At 38.2% G+C, this 22,252-nt stretch overlaps 3 protein-coding genes across 5 annotated transcripts in view; 1 reads left to right on the forward strand and 2 right to left on the reverse strand.

Moving 5' to 3' along the window:
* Positions 1–8,778, reverse strand: part of Jupiter (microtubule-associated protein Jupiter) — a 197,608-nt gene extending 188,830 nt beyond the window's left edge. Inside the window, exon 1 of the mRNA XM_072297357.1 lies at positions 8,577–8,778. Coding sequence (XP_072153458.1) covers positions 8,577–8,632 — 56 coding nt within the window. The 5' untranslated portion in view covers positions 8,633–8,778. The remainder of the gene's footprint in view (positions 1–8,576) is intronic.
* Positions 8,779–9,141: 363 nt separating this feature from the next.
* On the forward strand, positions 9,142–14,655 carry LOC109040020 (inhibitor of growth protein 2). The gene is made up of 3 exons (XM_019055774.2): positions 9,142–9,607; positions 10,916–11,119; positions 12,143–14,655. Exons 1-3 carry the CDS (start codon positions 9,472–9,474, stop codon positions 12,691–12,693), a joined length of 891 nt encoding a protein of 296 aa, XP_018911319.1. The 5' UTR covers positions 9,142–9,471; the 3' UTR covers positions 12,694–14,655.
* Positions 14,656–15,025: 370 nt separating this feature from the next.
* The window catches only part of LOC109040022 (uncharacterized), a 28,056-nt gene continuing 20,829 nt past the window's right edge, over positions 15,026–22,252 (reverse strand). For all 3 annotated transcript variants that reach the window (XM_019055780.2, XM_019055779.2, XM_019055778.2), the window contains exon 21: positions 15,026–21,868. In XM_019055780.2, the coding sequence (XP_018911325.2) occupies positions 19,926–21,868 (1,943 nt within the window). In that variant the 3' untranslated portion in view covers positions 15,026–19,925. The remainder of the gene's footprint in view (positions 21,869–22,252) is intronic.

Below are 22,252 nucleotides of genomic sequence, written 5' to 3' on the forward strand. Positions count from 1 at the left end.
ACGCGACGCTTCGACATGAACGACGCGGAGATAAGAGGCGCTACGCGCTGCGCTGGTGTAACCGCTCACGGATCAGCCAGACGTCCTCAAGAAATAAAAAGCGTCGTATGAGAATTTCCAAGTTGCAAGATTTCTTCTCATATAAGGTGCATTTTACTGTAAAACTAAAGAGTGGTTTTATCTGGCACATTCTTCGTCGATCGTAAAACGTGTGGTTATGACAAAAGGTTCATGAAGAAAAAATCGTAAAACAACTCGTAAAAAAAAGAGGAAGAAAAAAAAACAGTTCAAAATATGGATTAAGGAATTCTCCTGAGGTTTCTCGACGTATCAGTGCCACTTCAATTTTTTACGAGTTATTAATAGTTTATTTTATTAAATTTGTTGAAGAAGCGTCGTGCTGAAATTCGGTGGTTGCCACATCTCATCTTAAAGATAAACATCCTCGTATAAAATTTGTGGATATTTTTCCGAAACACTTTACTACCGATAGCGTAAAAAGTAAACAGAGAAATAGGAAATAAGTACAGGACGAATCCGTCAAAGTTAAAACTACGGTTAAAATATACATGTGATCCGGGGTTTATTTCGTGCCGTTCACTGGAGAAAAGTTCTACTTAATGTTTTTCCGAGTTATAAGTTTATTTTACCAAATTTTCAACAAAAACAAAAAAAAACCCATATGAAAATTCAGAGGCTGCAAAATTTCCTCCTATTGTAGAGAAATCAAAGTACTTGTACGACTCATGAATTTTTTTCTTTGACAAATACTCGAAATCTCAACAGGGAAAAACCGTGTTCAGGGTACAAAGCTGTTCGTTCAGCACGCAGATTGCCCTCTAATATTGTCAACAAATTAAATAAATCGTTCAGAACGTGGTTTTCATCGTTTCTCCTGTCGCGTTGGAACTTCAGTATACGCCATACCTCCCTTACTTTATGAGTATTTGCGGTTCCACCTGCAGCACATTTTTCAGATGTTCGTACTCTACGCAATAGTTCTAATATCTGAACATCGAATTTGAGGAAGCCAAGGTTTCTTTTTACAAATTCAATCAGTGGCGTAACGGGCGCCCCCGCAGACCCTGCTATGCAGGGAGGCCCAGGCGCCTAGGGGGCCCTCGGCCGCCGGAAATTTTTTTCCTCTCTCTCTTTCTTTGATGCTTAGCTTTGGTTTCAAACTTTGGGCCTTTACTTACAAAGATGGGGCTTTTTCCTCTGATTTTTATTGTTAGCTCGGGGGTTTTCATACTTCTTTCGGACTGTTCCGAACTTTTTGTTTGCTGGAGTGCCCCTGCCTTCCAATGTCCACTAAGTGATTACTAAAAATTTTCTCTTTTTTTGTCACTTTTCGTATTTTTCGGCTTTGGGAGGTCCAAGAATCTAAAGGGCCTCCAAGGCCCTTGGGGGCCCTTTGATTCTTGGGCCTGGGCCCCCTGAAGATCCTTGGACCCAGGCTGGGCCCCCGCCACCCTTCAGATCCTTGATCCTTTAGGGGCCCCATTTAATCGGGTACGGGCGGGATCCGGGACGGTGAGGGGTGAGGCATTCCAAGTCCGTGATTTGAGATGTATCGGGCCAAAAAATGGGAAGGGGGGAGGGGGGATAATTTTGGAATTTTATCGACAAATGGGGGGGCCTAGAAATATTTTTGCGGGGGGGGGGGGCCAGCGGAAGTCCGTTACGCCACTGAATTCAATCGCATATTCATGACTCTATTTTTTTTCTCTTTTTTTTTCTACATACTGAGAAAAAAGTTACGAGCTACATAGACGTATACCTCCGTTCCAGAATCTGAGGCCGAGAGTTCCGGGTGCTGGAGCCGTAGCTTCAATTGCTCCGGGTGCTACGCCCGGATCGCGGACGTTACGTCTAAATAGCCCGTGAATACAGCTTCCACGGCCAGAGTTTTTTCTTCAGTTGACGATTTGAATTTCCACTTCAAAGCGTATTTTACCCGACTCCATGACATTAAATCGGTTGAAATCGTGCAACATCCGGATTCTCCTACGGCGATGTTCCAGGCCGGATGATACACACAATCGGAAGAAAGTTAGCCTTGGAAACCTTTTACTTTTCCGACACCGTAGCACCGCACCGCGACGCCAGGGGTCACGTCCGCCGTCCGTCGGTACTGTCGAGCATCCCGGATTCCACGTCGTCCGACGTCGTCGTCGTTGCGTCGACTCGGGATAAAGGAACCGGGACCGGGAGAGATGTTACGAAACAACCGAGGACCTCCCACCTCCCCGTCGAGGCTACGGATTCGATCGACATGAACCCACCTAGAGTCCCTTTATACTGAGAGTCAAGACAATTCGGCTCATGGATGTCACAAACGGGAATAAAGATTACAGAAATTGAACGTTTTTCGTAATCTTTGATCGGCCCATTCTCAAATGCCTTTCTCCGTTCCTCCTCTCATTCCGTTTGTTCCTTGCCGAACCCGTAATTCTCTGGTCCATTCCAGATTATAATCTTTGCAATTGGTGAAAATGTAATCTTTATTCCCGTTTGTGACACTGCGGAGGCCTAAAATACGGGAACCAATCAGAAATGGATTCAAATTGTCTTGACTCTCAGTATAAAGGGACTCTAGGAACGTTCCGGTGATTCGTCAAGCTCGAGTGACGTGGTCGAAGTCGAACTGGCTGGCGATTGTGTCGCATCGATTTGGTCAAAAATCTCGGCAGATTTTGAATTTTTAGCCGAAAAGAGAGGATGATAGCCCCTGCGCATGAGCCTAAAGAATCATTATAAACCCAAAAATTGGCAGAATTCAGAGAAATGAAAGCAGAGGAGCGTTAGGAAAAAACCCTCACATTCGGACAGTTATTGATTTCTGTTTCAAATGAGAGGTTTTTTTCTTAACACTAGTCTGCTGTCATTGTTCTGAATTTTGCCAACTTTTGGGATTAGAATGACTCATTAGGCTCAACCCAAACATTGGCAAATTTCAGAGCAATGAAAGCAGAGTAGTGTTGGGGAAAACACCTCGCATTCGGTACAGAAAGCAACAACTGTTCGAATGTGAGGTTTTTTTCCTAACCTATTCTGCTTTCATTTCCTTTAATTTTGCCGATTTTTGGATTTAGAATTATTCTTTAGGCTTATGCGCAAGGGCTATCGTCTTTTTTTGGGATAAAAATTCAAAATCTTCCGAGACTTTTCACCTGATCGATGCGTTACATCGCATGACAGTTCGATCACGTCATTTGAGCTTGACGAATCACCTTAATCGATCGCCGTGACCCGATCTCACACCCGTTCGATAGATAAATGATTAAATAACCGGTGTGGATTCGATCGACAAGCCCATAGATCGATCGACAAACCCGTGAATCGATCGAAAAACTTGGGAATCGATTGACAAACTTGTGAATCCATCGAAGCACGTACTTATTTTTCAATCGATTCATGTCGATCGAATCCATACCCTCCCCTGCCCGTGGTACTATAAGCGGTCCGACTGGCGCACGGTGGATCGAAACCTGCAAAAAGTCGGACATGGGCGATTCTCACAAATAGTCATTTCATTGATGCAAATATCTTCCCAAAGAGTTATATTTTATGATACAGGTATTGGTTTTCAATTTTTTAACCCCAGTTTAACGCACACAGCCTCCTAAAGTGGCTCAGGCGGCACTCGAAAAATGTTGCCTCACTCGAGACAAACCGTTCGCCTGTTGGTATTTCCCTCCGATAGATTTATGACAATTTCTGACTAAAGTAGCTTGTCCTCCTCCTTAAGTAGAATATATTTCACTAATAACAAGTTAAAATATCGCTATTTTTATAAGCGGTATTCTTGCTTAAAAGTACCCTCCTCAATACCGTAAAAATAATAATATAGCTAGACTTTTAACTAGCTATTTCAGCGTATTTCAGGGAAACCTTTGTATAGCAGTGTTGCCTGATCCCTGAAGATTCATTATCAAGAAAAATTGGCTGCCCCAAAGTGCCATTTTGGGAATAAAGCTTAAATGATTTTGAAAAAGTGAAGTTCATAAAATGGTGGCTCGAGAGAATTCGAATTTCACAGGTCTGTGGCAAATAAACACCGGGCATTTGATAGGTGATCTATATGTAATTTTTAGTGATGAGTCCGAAAATGACCTTGGTTTTCTCCTACACCCACCGATTTTCCGGAAAATTGAGATTTTCCACTTAAAATGGACTTTTCGGGAAATGTGATTTTCCGGAAAACTGGTGCATGGTAAAGAGAAACCAAGGTCCTTTTCGAATCTAGGAGACAAAAATACATGAGAAAACATGCCTTGCTTGGTTAAAAAAATGTCCACGTTGTTTCAGATAACGGGGTTTTCCTCTCAAATGTCCTAATCGACGCATATGATGCTAATCCGTTTTTCTTGCGTCTGAAAAGACGGGAAAATTATATCAAGTTGGTGTCTAATGGAGAATTTTTCATCTACTACTTGATGCTAAAGTCAAAAATGGCCTAAATTATTTTCTATCTTCTAACTATTTCCCAAAAACTCGCGTTTTTTTGACATCAGATTTTTTTTTTTTTTTATGTTTAAATTCTTCGGAAAATTATAAGTTAATAGAGAAAATTGAGGTAATTTGAGCTTCAGCAGCAATCATTAAGCCGAAGAAGCTCCATTAGATACCTAAGTATAAATAAAGGCAGTGTACAATGGTGACTCGCGGGGACCTTAATTAGGAAGGCTCGGATAATACATGATTTGTGTTGATTGATGTGTATTTGATTTGTATTTTTCTCTCATATTTTTTCCCCTTGTCATTTTCTTTTGTTAGAAAGCTAAAAAGGTGCCCCAGGAATGAAGGGGAAAGGAGATCCTCTGTTTTCCTCTCAACATTTTCGGATTTCTATTAATTCATTTTTTGGGGGAGAGGAGGGGGAATGGTAAAAGAGATGAGTAATATACGTTTTATATACGATATTTAAACATTTTACCGGAGAGAAAAGTCCATTGAACACTTAAAACTCCGATTGAAATGAGTGTAGAAAGTTTAAACTTATCTGTTGTTAAACAATATCTCTTTATTTATCTGAAATTGTGCCAAAATACATATCTAAACCCAATAATCAGGAAAATAGTCATCAAAAATGAAATCTGCGACGAAAAATACATAAGAATCATGTATCCTGATTTGTTTTATGAGCGCAAACACTACGTAAATGAGCAAACCAAGTCGCGTGATGTGCCATGTCCGGCCTGCCCTATGACTCGATCCACCGTGTGGCGCCTTCCTTAAACATGTTTTCATTCCTAGATTGTCGACGATGTCCACACTGATTGTGAGCTGATAGTGACGCCTTGCACAATGCAACTATTCGTACTCCACGGATGGGCGTGTTGCATATTGAAAACTTGAAGGCGCTTTCACATTACGAAAACTCCACTTAGTTGTCGAAGCAACTATTCGTGTTCCTCAAGTATCTATGCTACTCAGTGTAAACTCGTAGAATTTCGGCCGATGGACAGCTTGCATACCACGAGGATTTGCAATGCGAGTGTCCGATCGAAAATCCCGCGAAAAACACGATGCTGCCCCTGCCTTTCTCCAACCAACTCCTAAGCTCAAAAGAAGCTTGAAAGGAGTTATGGGATGCTTTCTCAACTCTTTTTCGTCCAATATGCAGGTTCCATTCCATACTGCCGTGCTAAGGAAGAACGCCCTATGAACATTTGAGAGTTGTCAACTTTTCTTCGTTAAAATGTTTATTTTTGAGAAAAGTTATGAATCTTTTTCCTTGAAATTTTCAGGAACTTCAGGTGAAATTGCGAACAAAATATTCTGAAAAATTAGATGGAAAATATTCATAAGTTCCCTAGGAAATTTGTGTTTTAAAAAGGCAAATTTGGCAACGTCTGAAAGCTCATACGGCGTTTTCCTTTAGCAGCATGGTTGATTTGACCGATTCCGTCTCTTGCGGGTGCAGCTGCTATTTAGCAGTATCAAAAACGGCATGGAGAAGTGATAGATGAAGCTGCGTCAGCGTTGGTAAGTGTTCATTTTCTTTCTCCCCATTTTTTTTTCGCTCCTCCTGTGGATTAGGGCTCCTGGCGATACCACGTTATTAAAAAATGCACCGAGAGCTTTACGTCCAGTAACAGCACAGTGTCCTCTACCTGATCGGGCTCTCCTAAGGGGGTGTGGAAACGAGCTTGTCAGAAAAGTTCCCCCGTTCTTCTTCCGAATAATTGTGGATTAAGTATAGCTTCTGATTTGGCAATATAATGGATGATTTGGCAATATAATGGAAGAAATAAGGAAGTAAATTCAAAACCTGAGAATCTTTTCATTAAACTATGCGAGACTTAGATATTCATGTGAAAGCCGCACTATAACTTAAAAGAAGTGTGACTTTTTTCTTTTTCATAAGAAAGAGCGGAAATTCAAAACCTGATCAGTGCCATTAGGTGTTGCTATGATTGGGCAGTATAAGAGGAAAATTTAGAAAAACTTCCTCGAAGGGAGGCATTTAGGCTCTTTCATGCTGCTGGAAGACATGCATAATTTTAGCAATAACCTGATGGCACTTACCAGGTTTTGAATTTCCACTCCACTCACTGGGAGCTGTCCAACAGGCCGATTATTGAAATTTTTCTTTCATTGGGCAGACATAGATGACATGGCGTAATTGGTCAGCTATGTCTTGTTGTTGCTTTGACGTGCCTATGTCGGGTAGAATTGACGACATGCTATTGGAAGCTAAAGAGATGCCTTTGGCTTTTCCTCAATTCTACCTGACATACGAGGTCTGTTAGATTAGAAACCGGATTTTGGTCAGAACTAGCCCACAATGCGTCCAAATTACGTTTTCTTGAGCTTTTCTGATAGCTGAAAATATATTTAAGAACGCTACGTTCACAAATTTGAAAAATCATAATTAGCTTTGTTGGTATGTGGCTTGAAGTAAGGCAACCTCAAGGGTGTTTTGCGATTTTTATGTTTGACCGAACTTGTCTCTCTTTTTTCGGTCTTGCACTACATTTTTCAACCCACAAGGATGATTGGAGTTTCGTCTCCATATCGTAGCCGTACACTTAAGTATTGTCACCGAAAATTATCCTATCCAAAAATGTAGGATCATTGTTAGAACGTTCAAGCAGCTAAAGGAAAATTGACATTTGGTTGGATTTTCGTTCAACGGACAACAATCAAGGGGCAAGTGTACCTGAAACTCGATGCGTGTCTACATATTCTATCAAAATTGTAGGTACAGAGCCTTTAGAAATATTACTCTGTTCAACAAGCTCGAAACGACCATTTTCGAGCACTTTTGCCCGCACTTCTTCCACGTGACAAATGTCAGTTGCCGTTGAGGGTCGATTCCCACACTCCTCATCTTCGACAAACTCCTGACCAGTTTTGAATCGTTTAACCCACTCAAAACAGTGGGAAAATCTCATAAAATGATCTTGATAAACTTTACTTAGCATACCAAAAGATTCGGTACAAGGTATACCGAGTTTAAAACAAAATTAAATGTTGAGTCTTTGCTCTATCAGTGATCGCATGCTGAAAATCGCAAAACGCACCTGACTTACTCGTATTCAAGATGACACACAATAAACACTGATCAAAATAAACAAAATCTGTGAACGTAGCCTTCTTAAGTATATTTTCAGCTATCAGGAAAGCTCAAGAAAACCTAATTCGGACGCATTGTGGGATAGTTATTACCAAAATCCGGTTTCTAATCTAACAGACCTCGTAGATATGACAAAACAGCAATAAGATGTAGCCGACCAATCACACTTTTAGTGCCATTTAACCTATGTCATCTATGTCCCCTAACGAACAAAAAATTTCAATACTCGGCCTGCAGGGTCCCAGCATTCCCGTGTTCGTCGGATGTTTTGATAGGGAACCAAAAGGCTTTGAAAAGGTCTACAAGATTACAGTAATGTTTGTTCTGATGTTCTCTGCTGTTGTTTGGAATCTAATTTACGTAATATAGCCTGCATGGCTTTGCGTTTGATACCTCGGTGATATCTCGTGCCAGTTCGATGATTCCGGTAGACAACTAGAACTGTTCCTGGAGCACTCAGACTGTGGGTCAAATTAACCATTCTGTGAATTGAGGGTTGGGCGAGTATTGGAACCAAAAATTTGCCTTCATAATGATGACGTTCCTTTTTTCATGATCTTATCTGACGCTTTTGAATGACAACTTTTGCCTCGAAGCAGTAGATGGTTCGAATTATCTAACGTCTCACAGAGGGAATATTAAGCTTACATTCATCCATCATATTCGCGTTTTGAACCGATTTTAAGTTTCCTGGAAATATTCCGGTTTTTCAGCCGTTTTGATCAGTGTGCGACGTACGGCGCAGAACGTTGCCCTAGCACAGAGCGGGAACAGAGACTGGTTATTACCAGTTTGAACCAGCTTACCAGCTGTGTAAACCGACAGATCCGCGAATGCTACCTAATACGGGAAAATTGGGAGTTTGCGGAAAGTTATGAACGCTGCAAACTGAAACTAAGACCTGAAATAAATAAGAGGAAACACAGAAAATTGAGGATAAATTAAAAATAAGAGAGAAATGAACTCGGAAAAAATGGATTCGGATTCTTACTTGCTAGTGTTCCTTTTCAGGTCTCCCAATCCGATATTGAATCCAGTCGAAGTCATCGTCGAACGCTACAGGTGTTTTTCGACACTGCGAAATAGATGCTGGAAGTTAGAGTACGAAATTAGTCACCGAAATATTAGCACGAAACTCCACGGATGATAAGACGATAAGCGGGCGACACTCTTTACCTAACCTCAAAACAGGTAAGATAATGGAGGGGGGATATCAGTTGGCGGTTTTTTTAGCACCGATAAAGTTTAAATTAATCCGTGTCTCTGATTGGTTCGATGGGTCACTTCAAACGTTTCCTATTGGTCTGGAAAACTCAGGAAAAGTACGGTCTGCTATACTCAAGACAGCTTCTTCTGAAAAAAAAGATTTTTTTAAATACCCAAGCACATAAACAGCATATAATTTTCCAACTTCAATCGTATCATGAATTTTTTTCAATTTTACAGAACTAAAAGTTATTAAAATCCTCTAGAAATTTGTAGAAGTTTTTTTTTCTTTGAAAAGCGGTCAAAATGACTGAATGTCTTTTGGGTTTAGCAGTTCTTTTTAGGCGCATTGTTTACATCAGTATCAGTCACCCGAGATCGTCCGAAAACGAGTCAGCTGTTAAACCGTGTCTGTATTTGAACGTCCAACTTAATTTCCCTGAAATTAAGCTACTTTTACAACTTTCCATCGTTTAATCGCATTACTTATTCGAATTACGTTCGCGCATCATCCTATGAAGTGTTAACTTGTACCGTTACCTTTAACAATGATGGCAAATAGGGATAGTGAACAGTGCACTCTTCGGTGAGAGAAGTTGTCTGGTCTTCTCTATAATTCATGGATTTTGTGTACAAATTTCACACGTAACCATGCTTTCAGTTTAGTTTAAGGTCCAAAAATGCTAAATCAAGCCATGGTTGATGCATTATATTCAGCTACTTATGTTGAAGATTACTTAGACTGCGTAGAGAATCTTCCAGACGATCTCCAGAGGTATCTTACTCGCATGCGAGAGCTGGATGTAGTCTACCAAGGTATATACTTTTGTTCCATTTCTTCTCTCTAGTAAGCCTAATGCCACTATTTCAGAAACAACCTGTCTGCAGTTATAATACTGGAATCCAACTTCAGAATATCTCTCAAGGCAAAGTCTACTATCACAGATGATACGTTTTTGTATCATGTGTGACAGACATTCTTTAATTTCGTTCATACTAGCAGCTTAATGCGCAGCTATCGATGGGAGTTACAGAATATAGCTTTCATGGACTCTTGATCCTTATCATTACCTCATCATTTCTGGCTGGATTTGGATCTGGAAAGTGTACCTTCTTATGGACCCTGGTTGAAAGCATAACATATGATTTTAAGGCCTTGAGGAAGTGTTGTCCAGAAGATGCAGATCCGCTTAAATTTTCATTGAGACCAGAATTCAGCATTTATTTGTGAGTTTTGATGAGAATTTTGAGATCTCTTAAACGGGGTCGCGTCAAACCTGTTTTCATCTGAGATCATATTGCAACAGTGTTCAGATGAAGGCATCTGCGCGCACTTTCGATTCAGATCATGAAATATACATTTAACCTGCATTGAAACACTCTATTAAATGTAGGAACTATCTTTCATCAAATCTCAACTTTAAAGTCTCAATTGTTTCTGAAAATCCAACAATTACTGTTGTTAACAATCTGCACAGGTTAATTCATAAATCCAAATTGATGCAATCTCCAGAGAAAAACTTACAAATCTCTGTTGCACCTGAAAACAGGGGTGCAGAAACCTCTCGAATTTTTAATTGGTTTTATGTGAGAGTAGAAAAGCCAGCAAGGTTACTTACTTTACAAGTTGCTTATTATTTGGCATTTTGAGGTGAAAATAATTTTTTTAGCAAAATCATGAATATTGTCACGTCAAGTTCTTCTTACAATAGGTCATCATGTCACAGTTTCTGAGTTTAAAGGGGTTTTGAATGGAAAGGCCAAGAAATTTTTGTAGCCCTGTCTGATAAAAATCGTAAGATAGATGTTAAAGTTTTTTCCTGCCTATTCTTGGCAAATCAAATTCATTAATTTTCCATTTTCTTCCAAAATTTGTTGGTTCATTAACTCTCCACCGTAATTCTCTAAAACATTCACCATTGGCATCACTTCCTAGGCATTGTTTCAAGAATTGTTAGGACCTCCCTCCTCCCCTATAGGAAATGCCCCCAAAAGTTCATCCGTGAAGGGGGGGGGTTGCTGATGAGAGGATTTGCCTGGTATCTAATTCATTCTGAGGGCGTCCCTGTTTTAATGTCTCTGAACCATTCTTTCCAATAAATGATGTTCAATCTTGTTTTGCAGATGTGCTTCGAGACGTGGAGCAGTTATCAAGTTTTGACGCAAGCCAAAAAGATTCAAGGAGACGAAACATTTTGCGAGTACAAACTGCATTGATCCAAGCACAGGAACTTGGAGACCAGAAACTCCAGCTAGTCCAGCAACTTCAAGATCTTATCGAAAACAAATCAAGGCAACTCGAAATAGATTATCACAATTTAGGCTCTGGTAAGTAGCACGTTTAGTTTCATGAGTGGAGGGGTGCAGAAAATTCACAATCTAACAAAGGGAACTCATCTGTCGGTCCTCTATTGAGAAGCGACTGATCAGTTAGAAAATGGACCTTCCTCGCAATTCATTCTGCAAATGCCACCTGAGAAGCCTTGTGAGTTGAGAAGTCCATTTTGAAGCATCCAAAAGTACGCTTTTTAAGGAAACCATAGAATATTTTTCAAGAGCTATTATCGAAAATTCCCAACATACAAAGCAGAGACATTGCAAATCATATCCCAGGTCAAACTAAAATGCTACTAAAACCCAAGAAGTCTCAAGAACAGACAAAAATTCAAGGAAAAACAAAACCAATTTGAAGGAAAATCCAATGAAAAGCATTCCTCATTGAATATAAGTGCTTTGGACAATCTAGAACGAAGGACTAAAAATAATTCATTTGGACGTATTTCTTCAAGAAGGAACTATGTGTATAGAGTTTGCATGCGACATAGTTCCTTTTAGTATAAATTTGTCCAATTTTCGTTGATAATTCATTTTTCTTGTTTGGAAGATGCTAAGTACCAGGTTGACTAGTTTTTTACTTAAGAAGTTTAACTTTTGTTTTTACCCAACTGAAGATGACTCGATTTCCAGCAGGAACATTTTAGCTGTTGTAATTGGTTTATATGTTACAATTTGGAACTACCATTTTCAGCTGATCCGTAAAAGTACTTATCTGCATGTGAAATTCGAAAGCAAACTTGTTTCTATAGTCCCATCAGTGTTTTTAGCCTTGTTGAGTACCCCTGATTTTGTCTCTAAATTTGATTGAATTGTCTTTGTCTTGGCTGCCATGTAGAGGGGTATCTTTTATTTGGTTGAGCGAGTCCCGATGCTTGTTTTAGGTCACCTCATTTAGAGATACATAAATTCTTATGGATCTCGTCAGCATACAGGCTAAAATGGCCCTGTGTAGAACAGCATTTAATTTGCAAAAGTTTGCATTTATTTTAAGTATTCTCTCTCTTTTTTTTCTAGATTTTGGTAAAGAACAAGAAACCACTGATAACCATGTCAAAGAAAAAGAAAGCAGTCAGCAAACACCGGTAGTGCAACCAGTACAACAAATTGACAAAAGCGGAGAGCGACAAAGTAAACGACCCCGAAGGCTCAGAACAGAAGTCGACACTAGTTATCCAATCGAGCCAATCAGTGAACAAACAACACCTTTGCCGCGAGCAACTGCAACGGCAACCAAGAAAAATCAAGCGACTGGGAAGAAGAAAAAGCGGAAATCGAGACAGCAACGGGAAGAAACGCCTCCAAGGGAGGATGAAATACCCATCGATCCTGATGAGCCAACATATTGCCTCTGTGATCAAATTTCTTATGGAGAGATGATTCTGTGTGATAATGATTTGTGTCCTATTGAGTGGTTTCATTTTTCATGTGTTGCTTTAGCTACTAAACCAAAGGGCAAATGGTTTTGCCCTAAGTGCCGTGGTGATAGACCTAATGTAATGAAACCCAAAGCGCAGTTCCTTAAAGAATTGGAGAGGTATAATAAAGAGAAAGAAGAAAAAGCCTAAGTACTGGTGCCAGTTCAAGCACAACAATTTTTAATTTTCTACTTTACAATCACTAATTCTTTTATCTGTGCTAAACTTCTCATCTTGAACTCAATCATGCCAGTAGTTTCAAGAATTTTTTTCCAATCTCCTGTGAAATAGGTTTGTGTTTTCTTTCACGGTGTAATGGTTAGGTTCAAGAACAATAGGGCTGCATTTTGCAACTAGGAACTACAATATCTGGCTCACCTGTAAAAGACGCATGTGCTCAGGGAAACTATTGGTACATATGTTGTTTCTAAACTCAGCTAGATATTGGAGTTCCTAATTGCAGAATTTAGTCCAAAAGTGCTGTTGCACGCAAGAGTTACAGCCATGTAAAGAGAACCTCTGCAGTAAAATCTCACGAAAATGTTGATGGGCACATCAAAAGTCTAAATTCCACTCTGTAGCTTGCAGTTTGCAAAGCTCTTAACGCATTTTCAAATTTCTTACGTCTGTAGGCACTCTCTTTCCTAATGTCCCATCTATCCTGTTAAAAAACGCATGACCATCATATCTGGATAGTATTTTGAGTGCATTTATAAAATATATCTGATCAATGGTATTATATCCAAAATCTGTTTTTTAGAGAATTTCAGTCATAATTCATTTTCCATCTGAAAAACCAGTAATTTCTTGAAAATTATCTTGATTTTTTCTTCTCTGTCAGCTAAATAGTCTTTATAAACTTCAAGCTATGAAATCGGCTTATTTCTCTTCAAAAAAGTAAAATAGGAGGAATCTCAATACACCCTAATGTGGTTTTGCTTTTTAGCCATCAAAATATTTCCCTGTATGATGTGAAAATTGACATAAAGAATATATAAAGCACTTAACGGCTGATTTCTAGAGCTACATACCTGGAATTAATTTCTCAAAATTTCTGTCCATGCTTTATTTGTCATTATAAGACAAATCTAGAAATTGACCTAAAAGTTTAATAATTTTTTCTTCTTCTCATGTCTAACTTTCAAAAGTTTTAAACCTTAATAATTTATCTTTCTTTTTTAAAGTAAACTATATTTGTGCTTGGAAATTATAAAATTTTTCCATAGGGATATTTGGTTTTGGAGTTCAGACGTTGAGTGCTGCTCAAGTGTCAGCCAAATTAGGCAACTTAATATGGATCGTGAAACTAGAAAACAGTTTTGCTCATTCAACCCTGTGAATTACATGTCATATTTCACTATTAAACGATAATGTTGCATCGTTCTTGCAGGACTTTAAGGTGAATTTTCCTTGTGTTTGGAAAATTGTTCATTCTAAAATTTCGAGCCAAATGTATGAGTCATCTTCTCCTGAAAAATAGAATTTCAGAAGTGCTGCAACAAAGATTTGCATTTTTTTCTTGTTTCATTTTTGATGTGTTATTCTACTTTTCCTTAAGTTGCTTTTAAGAATTATTCAACAGCGCATGGAACATTGATTAACTTGGCATTTTGCACAGTAATTTTTTTAGTTTTATGGAAATGTACATGGGTTAATTTTTTAGCATGAAAAAGAATTGAGTGTAATTTTCAAACAAATGCGGCTCAAGTTGGTGCCAAATTTCTATCTTTAAGAATACATCTTGTTTGGGGATAACATTACCCCATAGAGAGCAAGCACCTCTTGATACCTCTACCTTTGAATCTCCGATCTTTTAATGATGCTGCAGTAATATGACTTTTCTTTGCCAAACGTTGAATGTTGTTTCCTGAGGTTGTTAAATAATTTAAATTAGATTTCATTTCATCATTTTTAGAGAAGAAAGTTTTTTTAAAAATTGTTTAAAGAGACAGATACTCTAACTAAATTCCCACTTTTCTTTCTTTATTAATACTGTCGAACTGTGCTGGCAAGGGTGGGAGCTGTATTTAAATTCACATTTCTAAGTACGTTGGATGTTATTATTTTATAAAAATCTGTAGATTCAGTAAATAAATAAGTATTTATTCTTTACTTTACTGTTGCTATTTTCCTCTTTTTACTCTGATTGTGACTCAGTTTTATATGGGTGAAAACTTGAACGCCGAAATAAGAAAAAACGCTGATGCAAAATTTGTATGAACAATTTCAGATGATGATGTTTCAATACATGTACTACCTTATCAATACTTTCACATTTATTTCATGAATGCGCCATCATTTCTGTGAATAAAGTAACCTCTTTGAGAATGATAACTGAAAGTGGAAGTGTTAATGATTAAATGTGTAGAGACTCCCATTGGACTCCTTTAAAATATAGAGGGTCACTAGTCAACTACAAAGTTGAGTTTTAAACACCAATCTGAGGATGTGAGTATTCCATCATCAAAAAAAGATTTTGAAAAATTTTGTACATTTTTTTATTTTAAAATTAGATGTATTTACATATGTAATATCATTGAAACACTGATTAAATGCAATTTCATAATTATCTACAGAGAAGTAATTAAAATGAACGCTAAATAATTTTAAAATAATCACAGGGGCCATTTGAAAAATTATTCAAAAGACATTCACTAACATTTTCACGAGATATAAAATTTTCTTAGTTAAAAACAAAGCTACCTAGATTCCATTACACTTAATAATTAAATAAAAAAAGAAAGAAAAAAAAGAAGAAATGTTCACTTTTTCTTAGAAATACTGTATGTAATTACAAAAATCATGCAATACCTACATACAAAACAGGTAGAGTTTTACAGCTCTTGCTCCTTCAATCCCAAACTCAAGAGGCTGGAATTACACTTTTAAGAATTCGAATTTATTCAGACTAGGACTGTAAAGCAAGACAATTTTTTTAGAGAACCCAAAGAATAATAATAAAAAAAAAAAACTTTGGGGCATAAAATTACACAGGGAGACCTTAACATCTAAACAAACAAATGACAGTCATACAAGAAGGAAAAAAGGAAAATTTTTGAAGTCTTTCTACAGAAGACAGTATGAGATGTAAGTGTGCTAACATTATGTAAAAATATTCACACTTAATATTTGCAAGCTGAGTTCAAGTGCAGATGCAAAAAAAAGTAATCTAATATTGAAAAGCAAGTTGAAGACACTGCTAATAAAAGCCCTCAAATTTATATTTGTATTTCTTCTCCTCCAAAAGAAAGAAAGAATGAGGGTTGAAAAAAAAAATCACAAATCTTGTAAAAGGAGATGAAAATCTACTAAAATCAGAAACAGGAAAAACAACTTTTTCATACGTATGGGAGTTCTTTTAAAAAAAAAAATGAACTTAAATTATTCACATATTGTTTGAGAACTGTGCCATGCAATTTTGTTCTTCATGTTGTGTGTGAGAAAACTGTCTTTCTGGGTTTGATAAACATAAACTGGATCAGTCAAGGGTGAGCAAGCATTTAGGAGGGAAACTTGTTGGAAATTGACAGGAAAAAATTGAAAGCATGTGCAAACTGACAAAACATAATTCAATTCGCTCAGCAAGTAAGACGAAGAGGGAAATCTAGTAGTACAAATAACCTTCAAGTTTAAATGTAAATAAAATATTTTTCTCGTCTTCTTGAACTTGCAGATAAAGAAGGTAAAAAAAGAGGGTAAAATTTTTCTTTTCGATTTGGTAAGTACTTTTAGCACACCAAGTTATAAAGTTGCCTATTCACCAAGTTTAAAATTTGAAAGAGCTCTCAAGAAACATGGGGGGCCAGGGGAAAGGTGTAGAATTCAAAAAAAATTCGAGGCTGTAAAACTTGAAAATGTAAATTCCAAGCGCTACCTTCTTGGCAGTAGAATATACAGCTTGATACATTTATAGAATCTTAAAGAACACCGATCAATTGGTGTAGAGGTGAGAATTATTGGCAATTTAGCAACCGAATTAACGAGAAAAGTTTTGAAGGTACTGAGTTAGGCTGGACCCTCCTCAAATCTCTTTGAAAATTAAAACTGTATTCTCATGAATTCAGGAATAGTGAAAGCGAGCAAAATTTCAGTTAGAACATGCTTTCAAAGGAATGACACAATCCATCGATACAATAAAAATAATATTGATTATACAAAATCTTGAGAGAATATTTACACTGTTTACACATTCAAAATTATTGAATTTTATGCTGCAGCACCACTTGACTGAAGAGGGAGGATCTTACAGGGTACATGAAATAAAATAATGAAAAACAATATCCTTGCTCAAGAGAAAAAGTAGGTAGTTGAAAAAATAACACATGACATAGCCAAGTTATTCATATTCATGGCTACTTTTAAGTAATAAACCTAAAAGCAAGTGTGAATTTGTAGCCTAGGGACAAGCAATCATTCAAGTTGTGCACCGTTGCTGTGCTTATTACAGCAAAACTAAAAGTCTACAGAGACTTAAAGATTAGAATCTTTTAAATGAAATTAGCCTCCAAGACTGTAACCCAAGAGAATTCGATAATTGAAACAAACACTATCGTGAATCGAAGAAAATTCAATTTTAAAAATCAAAATTGAAAGGCTCAGGGAGTTTAAACGGCATATCAAGGCTCAAATACAATACTACCTTGGTGGCATTCTCAGCAAACACGACTTAGGGAGTAACCATAATTTACGAGACACTAAAGTTACATTTACTGACACTCACCCACTCTCTGTGAAGCTTAGTAAGATTACCCTGGAAAAAAGGCCTACTGTAAAGTCTCAGAAGTCTCCCCTGCCCCCCCCCCCCCCCCCCCCTAGATTCAGGATGATTAAACTGAAGAACAAAAAAAAAAAAGAAGAAAAGCCACCCATTCAAAATTTCAGGGAGGAGTTCTTACAATGGGAGGGCTATAAGCTGTCTGTATCTCTACTCCAGTCTTTCAAGGACAACACAAAAGGCGTTTCATTAATTTAGAAGGTTGGGGTTGCTTTACGGATTGAAAAAATAACCATTATTGCCATTGAAAAACATAAGAATGAGATACAAAATTGCAGCTTACTTTTAAAAAATTGTGTGATATTATGTTGGAAAAAAAAGTTGCATTATGCAGAGTTGAACTTCATCTGTCCCTGTTACACTGAGTAACTATAGCTGAGACAACATCCTCCTTTCGAGGCATTACGTAATTCTTGAGTAGCCCCTTCGGGACACTTTGATATTTTGGGTATAAAACAGAAAAATAAGATGTCTTTTAGGAGAGTGAAATTTCACGTAATAGTGCCACTGTAGCTGTCAAAAAGTTTCAAATCTATCTGTTTCTTTCTTGGAACCAAAATAATTGTTCTTCTTTCACTCCCTGAAATCTTATGAATTGCTCTTCTACGGTGTTGTTTATTGGGCAACTACATTAAAGTGGGTGGCAAGTAACTTGAGGAGTAATAGAAGTATCAAATTTTTGTCATTTTCTTTGTGATAGCAATTCAGGTGAAAATAAACACATCCGTCACAAAATGAAAATTGGAAATGCTAACAAATACAACTATAACGATATTGCACCAGCAATGGAAATTGAAAACAAGGAGGGGAGGGGATGGCAGTAAAAAATTGCAATGATTGGTTACAGAGGCTGTCGTCGTTGATGGGCCTACAACTGAGATTAGGAACTAAGGAACTTTTACCTCACACTTCATCTACAGGGACGAATTTCCTTCAAACTTCCCTCGCAAACTCCTCTCAGTCAGTCTGTGTATGGCCAAAGTATAATCTCACTTTTTGACTACCTTAGCCAGTTAAACTGAGCAGAAACTAGTTTGTCAAACTGACAGTGCTCATTGTCAGTTCACCGGATTACTTCGGCCAAAGTGTGAGGTAACCTTGCTCTGGTGGACAAAACATATTAGTCTGATGTATTAAAACAAAATAAAACTATTCTACAATCGGCAGCATGATTGGAAATAAAAATCAATGATCAGCAACAATGATTAGATGTCATTTACAAGGAAAAAGACGACACAACTTACTAAAAGCTACCAGAAAGAGGAAAGAGTAACCAACAGGGCTAAAAAATAAAGTTTGATCATTGGCCTCTTGAGAGGAGATATGGACAGCAGTGGCCAAGAACTGGATGTGTGTAAAACTGATCAGGAATATATTTTCCTCCAGAAAATTAGCTTGCAACTATTGAGCTAACTTTAACTTCGCATTTAAAAATCAAACTGTTACTGAGGCTCAAATTATAAAAATTACAATAAATGATATAACTGGGTTCTAAAAACAAAGAAACTTAGGAAAGTTGAGAGAGTAAAACTGCAAGTTTAGATCTGAAGAAATACAATAGATAAATGAACACTCCAGCTAAAATAAAATAATAAGGACAGTTGAAAAGATTTTTAAGATGCTAAAGTTGCCAACAAAAAAGTAACAGATGAAATGTGCAAAAGCTTAGCCCCTCTTGTAGTTTCAAGAGGAAAAGCAAAACAGAGAGCAATTATCGCGGACCCTGCTTCTACATTTGCAGCAAGGAAGATAAGGAACGTTATCGATGAACTCCCCAGAGCTAGGATAAGGAAAAGAAAAATAAGTAAATATACTGGGCGTTCTGTTGAAAAGCTACTCGAGTAGGATAATCTCTCTCCTACCAGCAAAAAAAAAAAAAATATTCTACTTACAGAAGTAGCCAAGAGTTTATGGCTTGAAAGCAATTTACAAGGAGCATTTCACTGTTCGGTGTACGTTATCAAACCTAGCAACCAAAACGACACAGCTTGCTATGGAACATGAAGTAAAACATCCTCATTAATGTAGAACTGGACCACTAGACAAGGTGTGAATTTAAGGATACTGATAGGGAACATTGCTCGATTACGAAACCTGCCAATACCAACTAAGTGCGCGATTTGATTGAAGTACGTATTTGTTTTTCTTGCAAACGAGGAGTTCAAATTTCCTAAGACCGATGTAAAATAAAACCGTTATTATCTTATAAAAGAGTTGATTTGAGTAATATTCCTTGCGCAAATCGGTTTCTGAAAGAAATTTTGGTTAGGAAACAAGTAACAGAATGCTTAAATTCGTACCTTGTCTAATGGTTCATTCCTACATTTATCAGGACGCTTTATCACTTGCCACATTAATAGTTTTGTTACTTGGGAAGTGTAAAACCGAACAATCGCTAAAGATTAAAGATACTAAAAAAAAAAAAAAAAAAAAAAAAAAAAAAAAAAAAAAAAAAAAAAAAATTATAGACACAATTTGAACAAGGCTCATGCACACTGATACAGATTAAGTAGGTGAAAACGCATCGGAACAAATGAACCAGTGACTTGCTTGCATGTATGAGAATGAGATCAAATCAAGAAAAATGAGTGCGCACCGCACCACTTCTTCATTGTGGTCTTTGTGGGTTTGGCAAAGAAGAATTATCGGGAGCACCAGGGTATGGAGTATAGTATGGGTCGTACTGATAGGAATTAGCTGCGTTCTGATAGGAACCAGACGGTGGGGAGGGGTAAATAGGCTCCGGCCTATGAAAGGCACTGTACATTTGTTGGTTCATTTGCTGATTCATTGCAGAGGGATCGTAAGAAGTCTGGTTGTATGCAGTTGAGCCGTAACTACCGACATTACCCCCCGAGCTATCAACATTTCCACTTGAGTATGGCGACTGGTACATGTCATACGACCCAGAATGCGACTGCATAGAGGACCGTTCACTAGGGTGTGAGTAGATCTGTGGGTTTGAGGCAGGGGCTGATGAAACCGGCTGACTGTAGTCCGAGTAATAATCTGATCTATAAGCGGGTGAGGAGAACGATTCAACGCCTGAGTCCATGGACCGATAATCATACTCCGGATTGAGAGGGAGTTGTGATGCCTGATTTGTACCCGACGCTATCTGATGGGTTTGGCTGTGAAGAGAGGTCTGAGCAGGCTTGGGCCCTTTGTCCATCGGAATAATACTAATCGATCCCCTTTGTTTCAAATTCTGAAAAGCGGTATCTTTGGTGAGAGGCGGTTTTTCTGAGGATGAATACGGCGAGGGGTTTTTATACTGTTGCGGCATTTGTTGCAGATCTGATACGACGCCACCAGAGTAAGTGGCAGAGTTGAATGTGGTTGTGGAGGTCGGTTTCTTAAAATCTAGAGCAGGTGATGTTTCCGGCATCCGGTTCATATCGTTGCGATAGGTACTGTTCATTGCCGGCGTGGACCGCTGATGAGATGTAGGCCGATAGTTTTTCTGTGATGTGTTGACCGGATTGAAAGAGATGTTAGGGAGCGAGGGGAATTTTGATTTATCTACTCCTTGAGATCCACTTGGACGCTCATTGACTGGAGGGTAAATTGCTTGACTCTGAGAATATGACAAGTTTTTCATTTTATCCAACGGTCTGTATTCAGAGGCTTTCATATCTATTTTTTGCCTGGCAGGTTCCGACTGCTTTATCTCCATTTTTGGTCTGGCGGAATCTGTTTGCTTGAAGTCTGATGCTTTCACATCAACTTTTGAACGAACGGATTCATAGTAGACTTTATCCATTTGTTTGTAGTTTGATGGGATTATGTCGATTTTTGGTCTACAATCAGCTGATGGCTTAATGTCTATCTTTGTCCGGACTGGTTCAGAAGCCACCCTTTCCACAGGTTTGATATCAATTTTGGATCTGATCGATTCATGATACACCCCTTCGGAATGCTTGTATTCAGGAGACTTGATACCAAGTTTCGTCCGTACGGACTCGCTAGCCATTTTAACATCTAGCTTTGATTTAGTGGGCTCATTATAAATACTGTCTAGAGACGAGGAACTAGTGCAAGTGCCTTGACTTAGCCCACCGGACTCTTTAAAATCTGCAGGTTCTGTACCCACAGATTTTGAATCAGCTCTTTCCATTTGATGGCTAAAGCTGCTACTGCTACTACTGCCTGGAGACTGACTTAGGTTGTCAGAGAAGTCAGCACTGGTTCCCTTGCTTTCGACTTGCTTTGCTTTAGTTTCGAGCCGTGAGTGGTAACTTGAGTCTCGTTCCAAATGCTCGGAGCTTGGAGGTGTTGAGAACGAACCGGATCCTAAGTTAGCGTTTGATGTGGTGGGATTTCTTTTCGTGATGGTTACAGAAACATTGGAATCTTTAATGACTGGAAGTCTTACATTAGTCGTTCTGCTTTTCGGTCCAAGGAGCCGAATCAGACCACCGTTGTGCTTCGCTCCAGGAGCTACGTTGCGAGTGACAGGAACCGTTCTCGGAGTAATGGAGATGCTTGAATTATTGCGAAGAAGTCCTGGTACTGCTTGACCTCTCCCTCTGATTGGTGAAACTGATATTTCTGGAAACAGAAGACGTTTACATTACAAAAGCTGTAAGTTGGACGAGAGCTAGTTCCAGGTTTAAAATAATTGTAACGAAACTAAAATGTCAAATTATGAGTGAAAATGAGTTTCAGACGATGCTTTAAGAAATTTCATGAGACCACATAGCTGAGACACCAAGAACAATTATTTTTCGATTCAATCGCCTCATGCAAAAAAACACTGATGTCCCTTTTTTCATATTTTGAAGAGCGAAAAACTTCACAAGCTTTTTGATTGCAGGATTACGAAGTGCCCAAATGCTATTTTCTAAAAAGAAAGATTGAAAAGAGGGAATTCTAAGGAAAGAGGAGGATGAATAATTATCATTTTTACACAAGCGCAAAATTAACAAAACAGAG

This window comes from Bemisia tabaci, chromosome 2 (assembly GCF_918797505.1).
Source record: "Bemisia tabaci chromosome 2, PGI_BMITA_v3".
NCBI classification, from domain to species: domain Eukaryota; kingdom Metazoa; phylum Arthropoda; class Insecta; order Hemiptera; family Aleyrodidae; genus Bemisia; species Bemisia tabaci.

What these genes read in the sequence shown, in the direction of transcription:
- LOC109040020 (XM_019055774.2), top strand. Translation starts at nt 9,472, where the DNA reads ATGCTAAATCAAGCCATGGTTGATGCATTATATTCAGCTACTTATGTT. An exon ending in GCTGGATGTAGTCTACCAAG is followed by an intron (nt 9,608 to 10,915) that starts GTATATACTTTT and finishes CTTGTTTTGCAG; the next exon opens with ATGTGCTTCGAGACGTGGAG. An exon ending in TTATCACAATTTAGGCTCTG is followed by an intron (nt 11,120 to 12,142) that starts GTAAGTAGCACG and finishes TTTTTTTTCTAG; the next exon opens with ATTTTGGTAAAGAACAAGAA.